Consider the following 16,013-nt stretch of genomic DNA (forward strand, 5'->3'; position numbering starts at 1 on the left):
ATTTTCATTATACTCGAAGGTAGAACGCCTAGCTCATTTGTTATTTGAAATGACGTCACAAGTTCTATTTAGATACTGAATAATCATTTTACGGTAAATATCCAAGGCCATTACAATTGATATTTCGCTTCCCATCGCTTCCCCGCAGGCTGTTGAATATTTTTATACTTTTGTTCATATCTCAGTTTATTTTATCAAATATTTCTTTTAATAGATTGAAATGCCTTAACCTAACCAAGCCACATGTGTCAGTATCATCTTTTATTGTTTATCAATCAATTGTGGTAGCTGGAAACTGGAAAGCCTCATGGTTGTCTAATGCAAGATTGTCTTATCAATATCATTATGTAGATTCTAACATGAATTGTGATGTGGTAGGTACCTAGTTATGTATTGTTCATTAGTCATTACTTTGACTTACCTCTATGTTAATTGTTAATGCAAACTTTTCTGTTGGTATGTGAACTGTGAACAATTTTCACGTCACTCAATTCTCTCAAGTTGTGACCATCATGAGCCTCCTTTATTTTGTATTCTGTATAATGTAACTGGATGCCTTTACTAATATGGCCTTTGTATAAGATTGTTTGTTTCTAACCATACTTTGGTATTCATAACTTCTTATGAAAGAAAGTTGTTAACATTTTGAGCACCTATGAGCTATGATCCCAATGGATCTCACGACAAAATTGGGGAGCCAGATCTATGATCCGAGTGGATCTAGCGACAAAATTGAAGGGTCAGATCTATGATCCCAGTAGATCTCTCGACAAAATTGAGGGGTTGGATCTATGATCTGAATGGATCTCGGATCGGGATCCATGGGATCGGATCTCAGTTCCATTTTTCCGGATCCAAGCACATGTCTGATATATACCACTCTCAAATATATATTTTTTCTTGCTACAGTTAATTGATTATTTTATGACAAAAATGATGCCGATTAAAAAACATGTTTATGATTTTTAACTTTATAACACGTATGCGAAGAATTATATTCTATCTTCCGTTGGGACTAAATATAGTGGCGGAGGATATTACGCGTTCACCAATCATATTGCGTTCTTAAAAAAAAAAAACAGCTGCACGCTGATTGGCTGACACTGGCCTCTCCGACAGCCGCTTTTTAGATATCTGCGAAAATGACGGGGGAGGCGATGTCTGCGAAAAAGAGGACGGGGGAGGCGATGTCTGCGAAAAAGAGGACAGGGGAGGCGACAACACCATCCCCCGGCCCGGCGACGAATAAAGGTCCAAATAAAGGCTACTGAACGATGTGGTACAAGTTTTTTCCGAAACAATCGAATCGACATAGTGGACCTAGTTTTTAACAGGACCGATTGCTATTCGCCAGCCGAAATGTCAGTCCAACAAACCAAACCCACGTAGCTTTAAATTTAAAACGTTAAGCCAACATACATCAGAGCAGCAACACTTCAACGCAAAGGACTGAAGAAGAGCACGGTCTGTGTCGGTAAGAAAGATGGTATCTTAACAGTGCGGCAGATGTTGCGCGCAAAGCAGCATATGCCACCACAGTTTTACAGAGGTTTTAGTATACCTGATGTTTTAAAATTGCGGAAGGCGGACGCATGTGGACCGCTCTTCTCGTCGGTCCGCATGTGTCTGATGAGACTTGATTGAACAATGAATCGTGCCTTGCAGAAACAGCAGCCAGTGGCGGCGGAAGGTATTCTAGGATAGGGGTGCAAACGATATTGAAGCGCCCCTTCCCGCTGGGCGCCCCTTACCATATACACGGTTGTAGTAACACAAACAGTGAAGAGACGTTTGACAATGTGTTGTACCTGCTAACACGTTCAGAATTACAGTTTTTATGTAAGTTGCATCCGTCCTCCCGGCAAGTTGGTTAGAGCTGCGAAATTTCGATCGTTAGAACCCGGTTTCTAATCGCTCCGACGCGACGCAATGATACCCGAGACTCTATGCCGAGACTAAGAGACTTCTAGTTACTGCTAACGTGAAGTGAATAGGCTCAAGGCCCTAAATACAATAGGCTGAGGTTTATGGTGGGAGTAGCAGGTTTGTGACGCCCCAGTGAAATAAATGCCGCCTTTCAACACCGATAGGAGCCCGAAATGAATGAATACAGGCAATCAACGCTGGTAGGTGTCCCAGCGAAAGGAATGCATCTATTACCACCCAGAGGTGCCCCCATTTCAAACTAATACGACGGCGACGCCTCCACACCGATAGGGGCCCATCCCAGGGGGACGGAATAAATGCCGCCCCCTCATTGCCGGGCGCCCCCGAGGAGAATGAATGTTACACATCAACAGATTACAGATTACAGATATATTCAGACAAGGTCCTCTCAATAGTGAGGCTTTTCACATGTCCACGTCATGATAGTGTGATACAAAACGAGGAACAGTGTGCAGCACGCATAATTCCCACACACGCACCCATACATGCTATTGCTCATGTCTGTTGCTTAGACAGCAGCACCTTTCGGATGTTCGCCCGGTACGACAATGTCCCTGGTTCTACTCCAAGTTCGTTCATACGAGTCACACCTCGGTAGCACAATCTACGTCTTCCCGACTCCGTTCGAATGAAGGGGAGGGTGAGGTAGCTGGCCTGCCTAGTGTTGTGCCGGTGCCGCTGGCTAGCCCGCTGCCCCAGCGTACCTTTGAGGTACTCCGGCTGCTCCGACACAAAGATACGCTCGACAGCACTCACTGTGTGGTATGTTACTAAATCCTTGGCAGTCAACCACTTCAGCTGCTTGATGACAGCCGCCACGCTATCACGTCGTCGCCGACCGGACACAACGCGTGCACAAAAGTTTATAACTTTTTGCAGCCGTCCTAACTGCACCTCACCACACGAGCCGTACACCGACAGACAGTACCGCAGCACAGATACAACCAGGGCTTCAACTATCGGCTTCAGTGCTGACCGCGGTATAACGTGACGAGCGTGCAGTAGCGCTGTCAGCATCCCGGTACATTTCCGCGCCACACCGTCTACATGGGACACAAAGCTGAGGGGACGGTCGATCGTCACTCCTAGATTTTTAACAGTTTCTGACTCTGTAATGGTGGTAGAGCAGAAAGTCAGCGTGACAGGCGGCAAATTGCGAAGCATCGCTGGGGTACCGATCACAAGCATCTGTGTTTTCGCAGCATTAAGTCTCATTCCATTGTGGCAGAACCACTGATACATTCGACCCAGTGCATCCTCCATACGCGCGGTCAACAGATTCAAGTCGCTCTTCTTGCCAGTAACCATCAGCTGGGTGTCATCAGCATACTGGATTACCGTGACGTCATCGGGAACACACAGACACAGATCGTTTGAGTACAGCATGTACATGAGACAACTCAGGGCGCCGCCTTGGTATACGCCAATCGCGTTAGCCTTGCTGTCCGACAGCAGTGTCGAACCGTCCGCGCACCTCACTTGGACCTGCTGCGAGTGGTGAGCCAAATAGGCACGGAACCATGTGGTTTCGATACCGTACACAGACAATTTGTCGAGAAGTGTAACATGAGGAACAACATCAAAACATTTTGAGAGGTCTAGTAGTACCAAGATACAAATGTTACCATTGTCCATTGCCTGAAGAGCATGATCAGTAAAGACGTGAAGCGCGGTTTCCGTTGAACGTTGTTTTCTATAACCGTGTTGGGCGTCCGAGAGAAGGAAACTTTCTTCGAGATAAGAGACCAACTGTTTTTGCACGACACGTTCAACTAATTTCATAATCGCAGGCAGGATGGAGATGGGACGCGTGTCGGACGGCTCGGTAGCCCTCGTTCCTTTCGGAATTGGGGTAACCAGAGCGTGTTTCCAGTCCTGCGGTACTACTCCGTTAGAAAGGCTGGAGTTCACAACATCCAAAACCGCATGGCCAATCCCGGGAAAGAACTTCTGTAACATGCGCACACTGACACCGTCCTTGCCAGTCGACATAGATGGTTTCATCGACAGCAATGTGGCATAAAGAGTGTCCAAATCGGTAGGTTGCACCTCAAACGCACACGTCAAAACTCTCGGGAGTCGCGTGGGCACACGTACAGTAGCGGCGGGGACACTGGCTGCAGTGGAAGGACCGATCGCAACATAATAATCATTCAATGCATTCGGCGTGATTCTCGGTATCTCGCAGGACTGCTGCTTCCTGCCCACGACCGGCCGTAGCACTCGCCACAGCCCGCCCCGGTCACCGCGGCTGATAGCACCAGCATACCGCGCGCGGGTCTCGTTCCGCACGGCGGCGCGGTACAGCCGGTTCACCCGTTTGTAGTCGGCTCGATCGCCCCGAGCTAAGGCCGCGCGGCGGGACTGCAGCAGCTGCTGGGTCTCGGCTGACACGGGTGGCGCAGTCACCTGCCTATCACGGACGCGTTTGAGCGGTGCGACAGCATCCAATCGTTCAACGAACGTGTCACGGAAAACACCAACATGCCTCCCAGTGACATGAATTATGAATATCGCCTTTCGACGCCGGTAGGCGCCCCAGACACCAGTGGATTTACTGCCGCCTTAAAACACCGATAGGCACCTCAGTGAAGCGAATGCCGGCCTATACCACCGATAAGCGCCCCGGATGAATAAATACCACCCGTCAACGCCGATAGGCGCCTCAGTGAAATTAATGCCGCCCCAATCTCCGATAGTCGCCCCAGGTGATAGGTACATGTCGCCCATCAACACCAACGGGCGCCCCATTGAAATGAATACCGCCCTTCAACACTGGCAGACGCCCCAGTGGAATGAATGCCGCCCCACAATGCCGATGGCCCTGCACTGGAAAATCAGTTTCGCCCCTATACAGGCGCCCATATAAGTTTGCAGAGTGCTATTCCTGGTCATAATCATCTCCCCAGTAAAAAAAAAACGCAAAATACGCCCTAGCACTAGGGCCCTAACACTAGGAAAACGGCTATCAAATGCAAAATGGTTTTCACGCATTTCAGTCCATCGTATGTTGACGGTCCAAAGAATCATTTCGTTGACTCGGATAACCGTTTGTCGGCACTGGTATCACTGTTAATGTTACCAAATGCCGTAAATAGAATAGTACGCCGTTTTATAAGATTGGGCCTAGGGGTGTAACCGCCCATACGGACAGTGCAATTTTACAGGCCCCAATCTCGGACCTCCCTTAACATTCATATGTTGTAAACGGCAAACCGCCCCCGAAAAATGTTACACAAACTAATTTCCTCTCGCATATCGGCCATCAGGCGCCCCTTTTTGTCGCATGGAGCCTGCAACGCTATAAGCCCTCGGCCTCATGTGTTCGTGTTGGCGTTCGGAGACTATCGCCTTCAAAGACGTCTCCATAAATGTTTCTTTTTCGTCCCACACACAGGCGCCCCTCTTTCGCATGCAGGCGCCCCTCTTCGGCATGGCGCGCTTCTCGAGTGGCTGCGCCCTCCTAGCCTTTATCGCCTGGCAAGATTATATTCGACAGGGTCGGCAGCATCTGCCTTTGTTTCAGATAAGGACGCCCTCCACTCTTCAGCATATCAAAAGATACTTTTCCCACGTCATTGCCACCCTCTTCGTGTCACAAGTGCCTTTATCAGTTGCGGTGTCGCACTGCTCAGCTTTATGGCTGCCGCACCTCTTAACTTCCTGCCTCCTCTACAGATTTTCGAGGCGCCCCTTTCCATAGCTTTAGGGTGCAGCTGCCCCCCTTGCCCCCCTGCTTCCGCCGCCACTGACAGCAGCCATACAGCCGCTACCCCTGTGTGGGTCCCCATGCGTTCAGTGAGGCGTGACGGTTGAGTGAACCGTGCCGTGCAGATGGAGCAGCCGTACGGCCGCTCCCAGTGTGTGTCCGCATGTGTTTAGTGAGGCGTGACGGTTAAGTGAACCGTGCAGTGCAGATATAGCAGCCGTACGGCCGCTCCCAGTGTGGGTCCGCATGTGTTTAGTGAGGCGTGACGGTTAAGTGAACCGTGCAGTGCAGATATAGCAGCCGTACGGCCGCTCCCAGTGTGGGTCCGCATGTGTTTAGTGAGGCGTGACGGTTAAGTGAACCGTGCAGTGCAGATATAGCAGCCGTACGGCCGCTCCCCTGTGTGGGTCCGCATGTGTTTAGTGAGGCGTGACGGTTGAGCGAACCGTGCAATGCAGATGGAGCAGCCAAACGGCCTCTTCCCAGTGTGAGCACCTATGCATCTGTTTGGTTAGGTTCGACAGCGAAGCGAAGCGAACCGTGCCGTGCAGGTTGAGCAGCCATATGGCCGCTCCCTCGGGTGGGTAGGCATTTGTTTCATGAGACTTCTCCGTTGAGCGAACAAAGCCCGGCAAGTTGAGCACTAAGCAGCCTTACGGCCGCTCCTTCGTGTGGGTACGCGTGTGTTTGCTGAGACTTCCTCGTTCATTGAACCGGGCCTGGCAATGTGAACAGCCGTACGGCCGCTCCCCAGTGTGGGTTCGCATGTGCGTATTGAGGTGTGACCGTGCCTTGCAGATGGAGCAACCGAAAGGTCGCTCTCCAGTGTGGGTCCGCATATGTGTCGTAAGGGTTTGCTGTTTAGCAAAGCGTGCTGTGCAAACGGAGCAACCGTAAGGCCGCTCCCCCGTGTGGGTACGTAAGTGTTTGTTGAGATCTCCCCGCCTAGCGAACCGAGCCTGGCAATGTGAACATCCGTGCGGCCGCTCCCCAGTGTGGGTCCGCATGTGTCTGGTGAGATTTGACCGTTCAGTGAACCGTTCCTTGCAGATGGAGCAGCCGTATGGCCGCTCCCTAGTGTGAATCCGCATGTGGTTGTTTAGGCTTGCTCGAACAGAGAACCGTGCGAACGGAGAACCGTGCAGTGCAGATGGAGCAGCCGTACGGCCGCTCCCCAGTGTGAGTCCGCATGTGTATAGTGAGGGCGGACGGTTTCGTGAACCGTGCCGTACAGATAGAGCAGCCGTATGGCCGCTCCCCAGTGTGGGTTCGCACGTGTGTGGTGAGGTTGGACCGTCCTGTGAACCGGGCCGTGCAGATAGAGCAGCCGTATGGCCGCTCCCCAGTGTGGGTCCGCATGTGATCGGTGAGACCTGACCGCCTAGAGAACCGTGCCTTGCAAATGGAGCAGCCGTATGGCCGTTCCCCTGTGTGAGTTCTGCGGTGGTTTTTCATACAGTCGGACCTGTCGGTCGAGTATTGACACCACTTGCACTTCAATCTGCCGTTCCTGCCCATATGGCCGTGACTTCTCTTCACGTGTCCGTCCAGACAATGTTTTCCCAAACATCTGAAGCCGCATTGGGGACATTGGACCGAGCCATTGATGCCTAAAGAATACACAGAAAGAAGGCCATTAAAAAAAAACGTTCCATGCTAAAGCAGGTCGCATTATGTGACCTGCTTTAGCATAGAACGACCTAACCCGGTTAGGTCGCAAGCCGAAATGCCAGTTCAAGTTACGAACCGAGCCCATGTAAGTTGGCATATAAACGTCGTGCCTGCATACGTCAAAGTAGCAGAACTTCTCAACGAACCGGGCAAAAAAAAAAAACAGTCTACTGTCAGCAGAAGGGTAAATGGCATTAGCAGCGTCACTTCGATGGACACCATAGCTCTCGGAGCCGCTAACGATGAACTGACCTGAAGATGAAGGTCCGGCCGGAGAGGAAGTCACAGACTCCTCAGACGTCTCCGAGTGGACGGTCGGTTCCCGGGCCGAGTCGTCTCCGTAGTACACCAGCAGCTCAGAGCCCCGCGGAATGGCCTTTGACGTCCTGCATAGGGAGATAAATATAGCATTATTGATGAAAGCTTGATTGGTGTAGTCACAACACTTACACAGTCATTAATAACTTCGACGAATCCATTAAAGAAAATTTCGGGCCACAGGACGAACCACGCATAAAATACGTAACGCAGTTAGGAAGAATAGATCCGTGGATTCCAAGACTACAACGCACCTGAAGTATACCTGGCCCCGGTACTGGAAGGCCACTAGGTTTTGTTCTTCCTCCGAGCGGGCACAGTTGACCCTTCTGAGCCAGTTGCTGCAGCTCGGGTCTTCGGCATTCACCGAGTGATGCACGCGCTTACCCTTCTTGATCTGTGGTACCAAACAAAAACGTAGTTCATCATTTCAAAGAACAACGTAAAAATATGGCATGTGCAATGAAAACATAAAATCTACATGTTGCTAACATTGGTCTAAAATGTTTTTAAAGGGAGATAATGAGCTTTCTTTTTTCTTAAATAAAAATTATTCGACCTTCATGTTATTTTTACTGCAGTTTATTAAAAAGATAAACAATTTCTGGCACATTTTCGTATGTGAAAGCCGTTTTTATTTTTACAAAAAAATAAGCAGTATTTGCAGTACTTGCAAAACCCACTGAAATGCTGTGTCCTTCTCTTTCAAAAAGTCGCAGTGTACGGCGCTTTTGTTTCAAACAATGACGCGTTATTCCCATAGCCGTGCGTTATTGTGGCCATTCAAATCAGATGGAACGCAGCTACGAAATTTATGTCATCCGGTACACATGTATTTCGACCCACTCGTATTCTAAGAAAGGTAATGTATTTGCATCAATATATCAAAAGAATCTTTTGACATACTGACTAATTTTAGTGGTACTAAACATTTCAAATATTGATTTATTTTTACTCACCGATTTTACTTAAACCTGCAAGTACTTGTTCACCCATCACTACCAAGCGCGGAGCGCTTGAGCTACTTCAACTTAAAAAAACATGGTAATTTTGTGCTTTCGGCAAAATGCAATGAATTTACATTATATCTATACATTTTCTACTAAAAAATGGTCCCAACTCCAATAAAGTGGGAAAAGGTCATAATCTACCTTTAATAGCTTTTATCGTTGAAGTAAGTCTAAAGTGAAAATATGCGTTTTTTACCTGCAAAACAAAACAACTGAACTGACCTGCCATCTGTACCCGGTTGTTCGAGTTCGGGCCTGACCCTGCTCGGTGGTCAAGGTTCCCTCGTAGGGACCGAGTCTTTGGCGCGCAGGTATGTCCTTCTCCGCCAAAACTCCTGGAATCAAATAAATACTAATAAATGTCAGTGCATAACATTTACACTCAAGTCATCTCCTGTTCGCGCCGTGTACAGACTGGATAGTCATGAGCTTACTCGCTGTCATGAGGTGCGTGATCTGGGTGTTATATTGGACGCGAAGCTTACGTTTGCTCAGCATGTCGATGTGACCGTGCGGAAATGCAAGAAAATGTTGGGGATGATTATGCGAGGTGTCCAACTGCCTCGGTGTCCCCGGCGGGTCAAGTTTGACCATAGTGCGCTGATCGCCGCGTACAATGCCCATGTTCGCTCCATTGCTGAGTATGGCAGCGTTGTGTGGAGTGGCGCAGCAGTAACACATCTGGCGCGGCTCGAGCGCATGCAGCATCGCTTCTTGTCTTGGCTGGCATCCAACACCCACGGTCGCGACCTGCCCATGAGTTATGAGACGCTTCTTGTTCGATTTGGCATGTGTTCTTTGAAATCGCGCTTTATTCAAGCCGATCTCCGCCTGGTTTTGGGATTGCACCATGGACGGATCGACTGTCCTCACCTTCTGAGTCTGTTTGGTCTGTCGGTCCCTAACAGACGTTCTCGGCAGCCAGCACTGTTTCATGTCGCATTCGGCAGAGTGAACACTGTAAAGTCGGGACTTTTCATTCGCATTCCTGTGCTATGCAACAATTTTCTACAGAAAATTCCGAATGCAGATATGTTGGCTCCGTCGAACTGCATCCATTCTGATGTGTGTGATTTCGCTCGTTCTCAGGGTGCTTACATCTGAGACAATGTATCGTGCTTTGTAGTAGTATGTAGTGTTTTTTTTTTTTGTATTTTATGGGCATGACTGCCACTGTAAATGGGCCGCTGGGTCTGTGGTTGGCTTGGCACAATACACAATACACAATAAATACAAGCCTTCACCTCAACTAAATGGACACAACATGTACTGATACATGGGACATGGAATTATACAATACAAGCAACCATCACCAAATGATGCATCAAACGTCCAGCAGCAGTTGTTACGCATCGTCATTTGTCTTGCCTCATTAACTTACCGGTGCCAGACGCTGGATTTGTCGACTGACCAGAGCTGAGAGAAGGCGGCAGGGTCTTGACGTCCCTGTCGACATCTCCGATACCGGGTCGTGCCTGGAATGTTCAGCGAATGTGGGCCGCAATGTCGACAATACAATCCACGCATTGAGATTATCCTAAGCCTGTTTGTAAATCAGACGGGTATGTTTTGTGGATCTAGATCATGAACCTGTTCTTGACCACGCACCCATGACAGTATTACCTGCTAACAAGACAGTAGCAAAGCAATAATATAACTATGGGGAAGAGGATTACGTAAATGTGAAAGAAATAGATCATTTTTACATGAAGCTCATGTCGTTCCGTCACTAGGGCATCAGGCACAATTGGTCATATTATTTAATGTCTAAATGTGAGAGGAGTCATGTGTATCAGACCAGTATGGACCAGTCCTTACCTTGGTATCGTGTATTATCTTTAGCGGTCCATGGACGGGACATTCACCGTCCCAATCGCGGCAGCACACGTCACAAACTGTCAGAAAGAATGGCGAAAAAATTATTAGCGATTTGATGAAGAGCAGACCAAGGTTTAATCGTTCAAGGTTCCGTTAGACGGAAACAATGCGTCTGTATTCGGTTTAATTTGTCTGCAATATGAGTGCTTATCGTGTACATTCGTCCGTTGATGAGGACAAGGTAGCTGACTAAAATCGGGAGAATACTCACATATGTTGCTATCATCGAAACCGTCCACATCACGGTAGTTAATGACGAGACGTTGACTCTTGATGAACACTGTATCAGCAAAAACTGCAATAAATTCAACAGGGTAATAAATAATTCGGTGGCATTTCGGTAACGCGTCAGTTTAATAGAGTGCATGCAATTGAACATAAGAATGGTTCGATAATGCCATTCAAACACTTTGTAGTTTGTAGAGTACGAAACCAAAAATAAAAATAAAACTTACATTTTCTCTGAAAAGGGCACAAAAGGAAGACCGAGGATATCACGATAAACCCATTGCTTACAGTCTCTTCACAGTTATATAAACTTACCTTCAGTAGAGTCTCGAATGGCAGACGAACAACCAAGTAACAGACTCCTTTTTGCATTGGAGATGAAACAGGCACTGAAAGAACAGACAAATGCAAATATTATTAGAATTCATCAAGGATAATATATCATTGTCTACTATGTCAAATAACAACTAAAATTTCAACAACAGCACTGAATCATGCCCTAACCTGTCCCGGTCCACCTCAGTGAACCCGATGAAGTCCTCAGACGGTGACGGTGATCGAGGTCGGTACTTTTCCTCCTTCACTAAAGAATGCAGAGCGAGGTCCGAGAAAGGATCGTCGTCCGACACCGAGGGAGACGACGGCCGCTCAACCTAGACCGGATCAACAGACAAACAATATTCAATGAAACATGAGATGTTTATCCTCCACAGATATACAAATTGGAACACATTATGCGCTGTCATTCCCTTTTATTAACCTCGCAGCTAAAAACCAATGAGAGGTGAGCACCATGCATTTGAACACTTACCCTTGGTGAAGTGACTTCAATCTTTATCTCCTCCTTCACAACTGGCCGAAAGTCGCTCTCAGAGCCACTATCTATGGGAGTGCAGTTCCTCGGCCTCTGAGACTTCCTCACACTCTGTGACGGACCCCATTCCCCGTCGCTGTCAGCGGAGCCCTGCAGAGACCACTTTGGTCCTTTTGGTGACATTGATGCAGCCCGCATGAGCGGCAGTAGTTCAGACACTGGTGGATCTGGAATAGAGTCCAATGTCCTTTGTCAGTTCACATTGAGTTGACTAGATGAAAGCACAAAACGGAGAAGTTATGTAGCAAGAAAATACAAAGTTGCAGAGTTATCACCACCAATAATTGAATAATTTCTTATGGAATTAATACCCATAAAACATCTCTCAATAATGACAATGACATGGTTTGCCAACAAGAATGCAGCAGGAAAATAATGGAGGTGCTCCTATATCTAGTCTTTAGATCCTGGCTTTATATGAAAAAACTGTTTGTAGCCTCAAATGATCTCTGATGACCTTTCTAGAGAGCAGGCTAGCAGCAAAAGACACCTTTGTTGTCACTAGTAAGTAGTAGTCCAAATCATTGTGATTCTGAAATATTTTTACTGTTCCTCCTGACCTGGCAGGCTGACATGACCTCAACCTGGGGTCAAAAATTTCATATGTTGTCAAAAAATGATGCACTACAAGCTACTCCAAGCGGTGAGGCGCTTCGCACCAGTTTTTTTATTCACACGCAAAAAACTGGACAGGGTGGTAACAAATGCCCCCCCCCCCCCCCACTGGGGCAAAGGTTAAAACCACTGGGTAAATACTATTAGAATTGTTTTGTGGCGACCTACATGATGGTACTTTCCATTTCCCACTGTTGAAGCTTCTTCCTTATCCATGGATGCCTAGACAAAATCATTGCGTCAGATTTGAGGTTAGGTAAGGTCTGGTTATGTTTCTTTTTTAATATTTTGGAGACACCTACCTTATCATCATATCTGGATTTAGCTTGTTAAAGGGACCCTCCCACCTTCAAAAAAGTTAATGAATTGGCATAAAAGTGATATCCCTTGGTTCTGAAAGATCAAAAATTAATATCTACCAAATTTCACCAAATAATATTCACTAGTTTACAAGATATTAGGCTTTTACTTTTGTTTACTTTTTGGAATCTCTGCTGTTCCTAGCGACTATTTGAAAGTGCGGCCCTTGTTGCGCTTAAACAGCATATACCGCAACGTGCTACCAAACGTTTTAGTAAAACATTTTAAATCGTTAGATCTCCACTGACATCATAAATTTTAAGGGGGCATTACAGTGCAGTAGCCCCTTAGAATCCGAAAACTGCAAGTTTGAAATTCCATATATCCGAATTAAAGCATTTTTCGATGTTGTTGTGAGTGCCCAAACCGGTACTGAAGGCCATGGCCACCAATTTAGCTATCTCAACTCAAAACTAATGTTGAGGTGGGATGGTCACTTTAAAAATGGAAGAATACATATTACGTAAGTAGGCACTACTTACTTCTGAAAAGTGAGTCGATGCTATTATATACCGAACTTACCATGCTGATCCATCTCAATCTCCAAATGAAGATCCCTCGTTTTCTGTGTGAGTCCGCTCAGAATGATAATTCTATAGATGGCCTTGATGAGAATAAGTTGAAGTCAAAGTTGAAGAGTTTTATACAACAGCCTTGAGTTGACGTTGTTGTTGTTGTTGAAGAGTTAGGGGCCTTGAGTTGAGGTTGAGTCCAAGCGCGCATCACAACAACGCGCGCGCGGTCTCACGTGCTACTCAGGGGGGTTCGCTCCCGTGCCTTCAGCATTACGAAAAATGGCAACAGCCCGTGAGCAGCATCAGCGCTCACGCACATGTTCAAGGAAAACAACGTGTAATTAGCTGCTGACGACGGCCCTCTCCACCAATCAGCGCTCGGTTACTCGAGCGCTGATTGGCTGGTAGCAAACGCGTCATATGTGGGTCTCTTTTTTTGCTATCAGTGAACGCGTTATTTAATACACAGTGGCCTATGGAGAATGGCACGCGGAATTGAAGGTCAGTGTTTTATTGCTTCGTACATGCGAATGGGGGTATTTGAGTGGCATTTGACAGCATTTTCGAAATCTACAGTGAATTTCTGATCGACTCATGTATATATTTTTATGAATTTGACAGTATTAGTGCTACATAGTCGGTGTTTTATGTTGGTGTGTTTTCTCTCGACCTTTGTCTTGGACTTTAATCATATCTTTTCTCGAAAGTGCTTGCCATAACCAGGTCTAAACTGTATCTGTATAAAGGGAATATGTGTTGAATATGAGGGGAAAGTAGTAATGACCATTCTGCCTATCAAACTGCCAGAAGGTGTGCTTGTAAGGTGATTGAAACTGCAGTACGGGTTGCAGATGTGGGTTTGACATTAGCATTGTTGTTGTAACCCCACTTGCTCTAATAAAATGGCAACATGGGGTTATGTACACAGTACACACTATTGCACAGCCTGGTATCAAGCTGGTTGATATGTGGAGGATAATGAAAGCATAAAAGAATAGGAGCGTTGCGTCTTGTGACTTATGTCAAGTCATTTTAAATCAAATGATTGTGATTGTAACTTTTACTTCAATTATTATTGAAAGTTTTGACCTTTTTAATCATCAATTTTTATGTGTACCAATTTCATATGCCTGTGTAATGTCTGTGCGGCTTTGTGCAGTGTGCGTGTCTTGAAACAAACCAATTTATTTTGTACCTTTTTGTACTTCAACAAATGTATGTCAAAGGACAAAAATGTCATGTCTATTATCATTGACACTACTACAGCTAACTTTGCCTGTATTCCTATCTTTCAGAGGCATTCAATTCAATCTGCTTTCCAGTGCAGTACCAAGGAGGCTGCAACTGAAACTCGCACAAAGGCAATCAAGTGTCACTTCATCATCCTACAGTAACAGCCCATCTGTAATCAAGATATGGATGAAGGGGCATAGAAGAACAACCAGTTCAAACATGAAAAGATTGTATTTTGTTTTGGACTATTTCTTAGCATAACAGAACAGTACACTTGCTGCTTTTTATGTTTGCCCTGTGTGCAGTTTTGAATAGTTTTAACCATGAGATGCTTTTGTCAACTATTCTCTTTACATAAGCTTCCTTTGTCATGCATGTGTAATTTTGAGTTTACATGCATAATGTAGGCACATTTCCCTTGGCTTCATAGAAGTTAAAACTACTTGCAAGCTTTGGTTATGGACATTGGTGCTATATATGATGCTTCAAATGTGTCCAGTAGTTGATGAAGGGAGAAGAGGAGTAGGACAGCTGATAGCTATTACCAAGAGTATGTGCTTGTCTGCACTTCAGGCTGTTTTACTTCCTTGAGTTAAAAAACCCTCATCTTTTGTTTCTTTCCTGTGTGCCTATTGTTTCCATGGTGCTATACATAAACGTCAAGTTTGAAGTTGGTATCCAAGTGAGCAAAATGTGTATTATTTCAGTCCGTCTTGAATCATTCGTCTTGAATTATATCCCTAACTGACATCCTGTTATTTGTCCTGCAATGTCTGTGCCTGTGTCCGACCTTATCTCCGGCTCCAGCCTCCAACCAGCCCTGCTGAGCTCTGTCGCCGGCGCGGTGTGTCGCAACGTGCTGTTTCTCCACTCCAGCCGACAGCTGCTAGGAATCGTCCTGTGCCATGCGCCATGCGACACAGCAATTGTAAGCTGCAGGTCACATTCGGACTGATTGGCTCCGCGTATGTGCATCCGGCCGGGAGCTAGTCGATATCAGGGACGTGGGTCGGACTGTTGTGGCGGCGTGCACTGTGCTGGTTGAAGTTGTATTTCTGTTAGTGAAAAGCATTAATACATAACCGTGGCCGCAGCCCAATGTTATTGTGGATTTCAGAGGGAGTGGCCAGTCAGGAGGGCCCCATGTGGGTATGGATCCAGTGTCCAGTGGGATTGGCTAAGATTTCCGGCGATTGATAAACGCTTCTATGATAGTAAACCTATTGAGTTATGAGGGGAGGTCACGTGACGGACCTGAGCTTACTAAACTCTCGTGAAAACACGACACATACGAACGGTAAGAAACCGACAACTCTTCTTTCTGCCAAGTGTCATCTTTCTGTGAAGGATTTCTTGGCACTGAGTGTTCAGAAATTGCGTTGTTTTTGGACTGTGCAGAGGCTCACGAGCGACAACATAGGTCAACAACCTGACCTACCTTAAATATGCGACTTGTACCATAAGATCCAGCTTGATCAAAAGATAGAACATGTCAAATTTCATCTCTTTATCTCAAAAGAATTTTGAGCTATCGTAAAAACCGCCAGTGTGGCACCATATCGCCTCCGCGCGCGGTCGGAAGGTAAAAGTTCGCCGGCTCTAACTAAACAAATTGTCGTCGTATCGCAAATTCATTGACGGCGTTCGAAGCGTCG

At 46.5% G+C, this 16,013-nt stretch overlaps 1 protein-coding gene across 6 annotated transcripts in view; it reads right to left on the reverse strand.

Moving 5' to 3' along the window:
- The window catches only part of LOC122389343 (histone-lysine N-methyltransferase PRDM9-like), a 33,731-nt gene extending 20,357 nt beyond the window's left edge, over positions 1 to 13,374 (reverse strand). For 3 of the 6 annotated variants that reach the window (XM_043381253.1, XM_043381256.1, XM_043381255.1), the window contains exons 1-10: positions 13,133 to 13,374; positions 11,573 to 11,802; positions 11,266 to 11,414; positions 11,077 to 11,150; positions 10,745 to 10,828; positions 10,474 to 10,550; positions 10,037 to 10,130; positions 8,878 to 8,990; positions 7,900 to 8,042; positions 7,580 to 7,713 (exon numbers count right to left, since the gene is read on the reverse strand). In XM_043381253.1, the coding sequence (XP_043237188.1) occupies positions 7,580 to 7,713; positions 7,900 to 8,042; positions 8,878 to 8,990; positions 10,037 to 10,130; positions 10,474 to 10,550; positions 10,745 to 10,828; positions 11,077 to 11,150; positions 11,266 to 11,414; positions 11,573 to 11,802; positions 13,133 to 13,145 (1,111 nt within the window). In that variant the 5' untranslated portion in view covers positions 13,146 to 13,374. Of the gene's footprint in view, positions 1 to 2,301; positions 3,277 to 7,579; positions 7,714 to 7,899; positions 8,043 to 8,877; positions 8,991 to 10,036; positions 10,131 to 10,473; positions 10,551 to 10,744; positions 10,829 to 11,076; positions 11,151 to 11,265; positions 11,415 to 11,572; positions 11,803 to 13,132 lie in introns of those variants that run through there. The other 3 variants (XM_043381258.1, XM_043381257.1, XM_043381259.1) reach the window with 2 other exon arrangements.
- Positions 13,375 to 16,013: the final 2,639 nt, after the last annotated feature.

Source organism: Amphibalanus amphitrite, unplaced genomic scaffold (assembly GCF_019059575.1).
Source record: "Amphibalanus amphitrite isolate SeventyFive unplaced genomic scaffold, NRLGWU_Aamphi_draft 000355F_arrow, whole genome shotgun sequence".
In the NCBI taxonomy this organism is placed as follows: domain Eukaryota; kingdom Metazoa; phylum Arthropoda; class Thecostraca; order Balanomorpha; family Balanidae; genus Amphibalanus; species Amphibalanus amphitrite.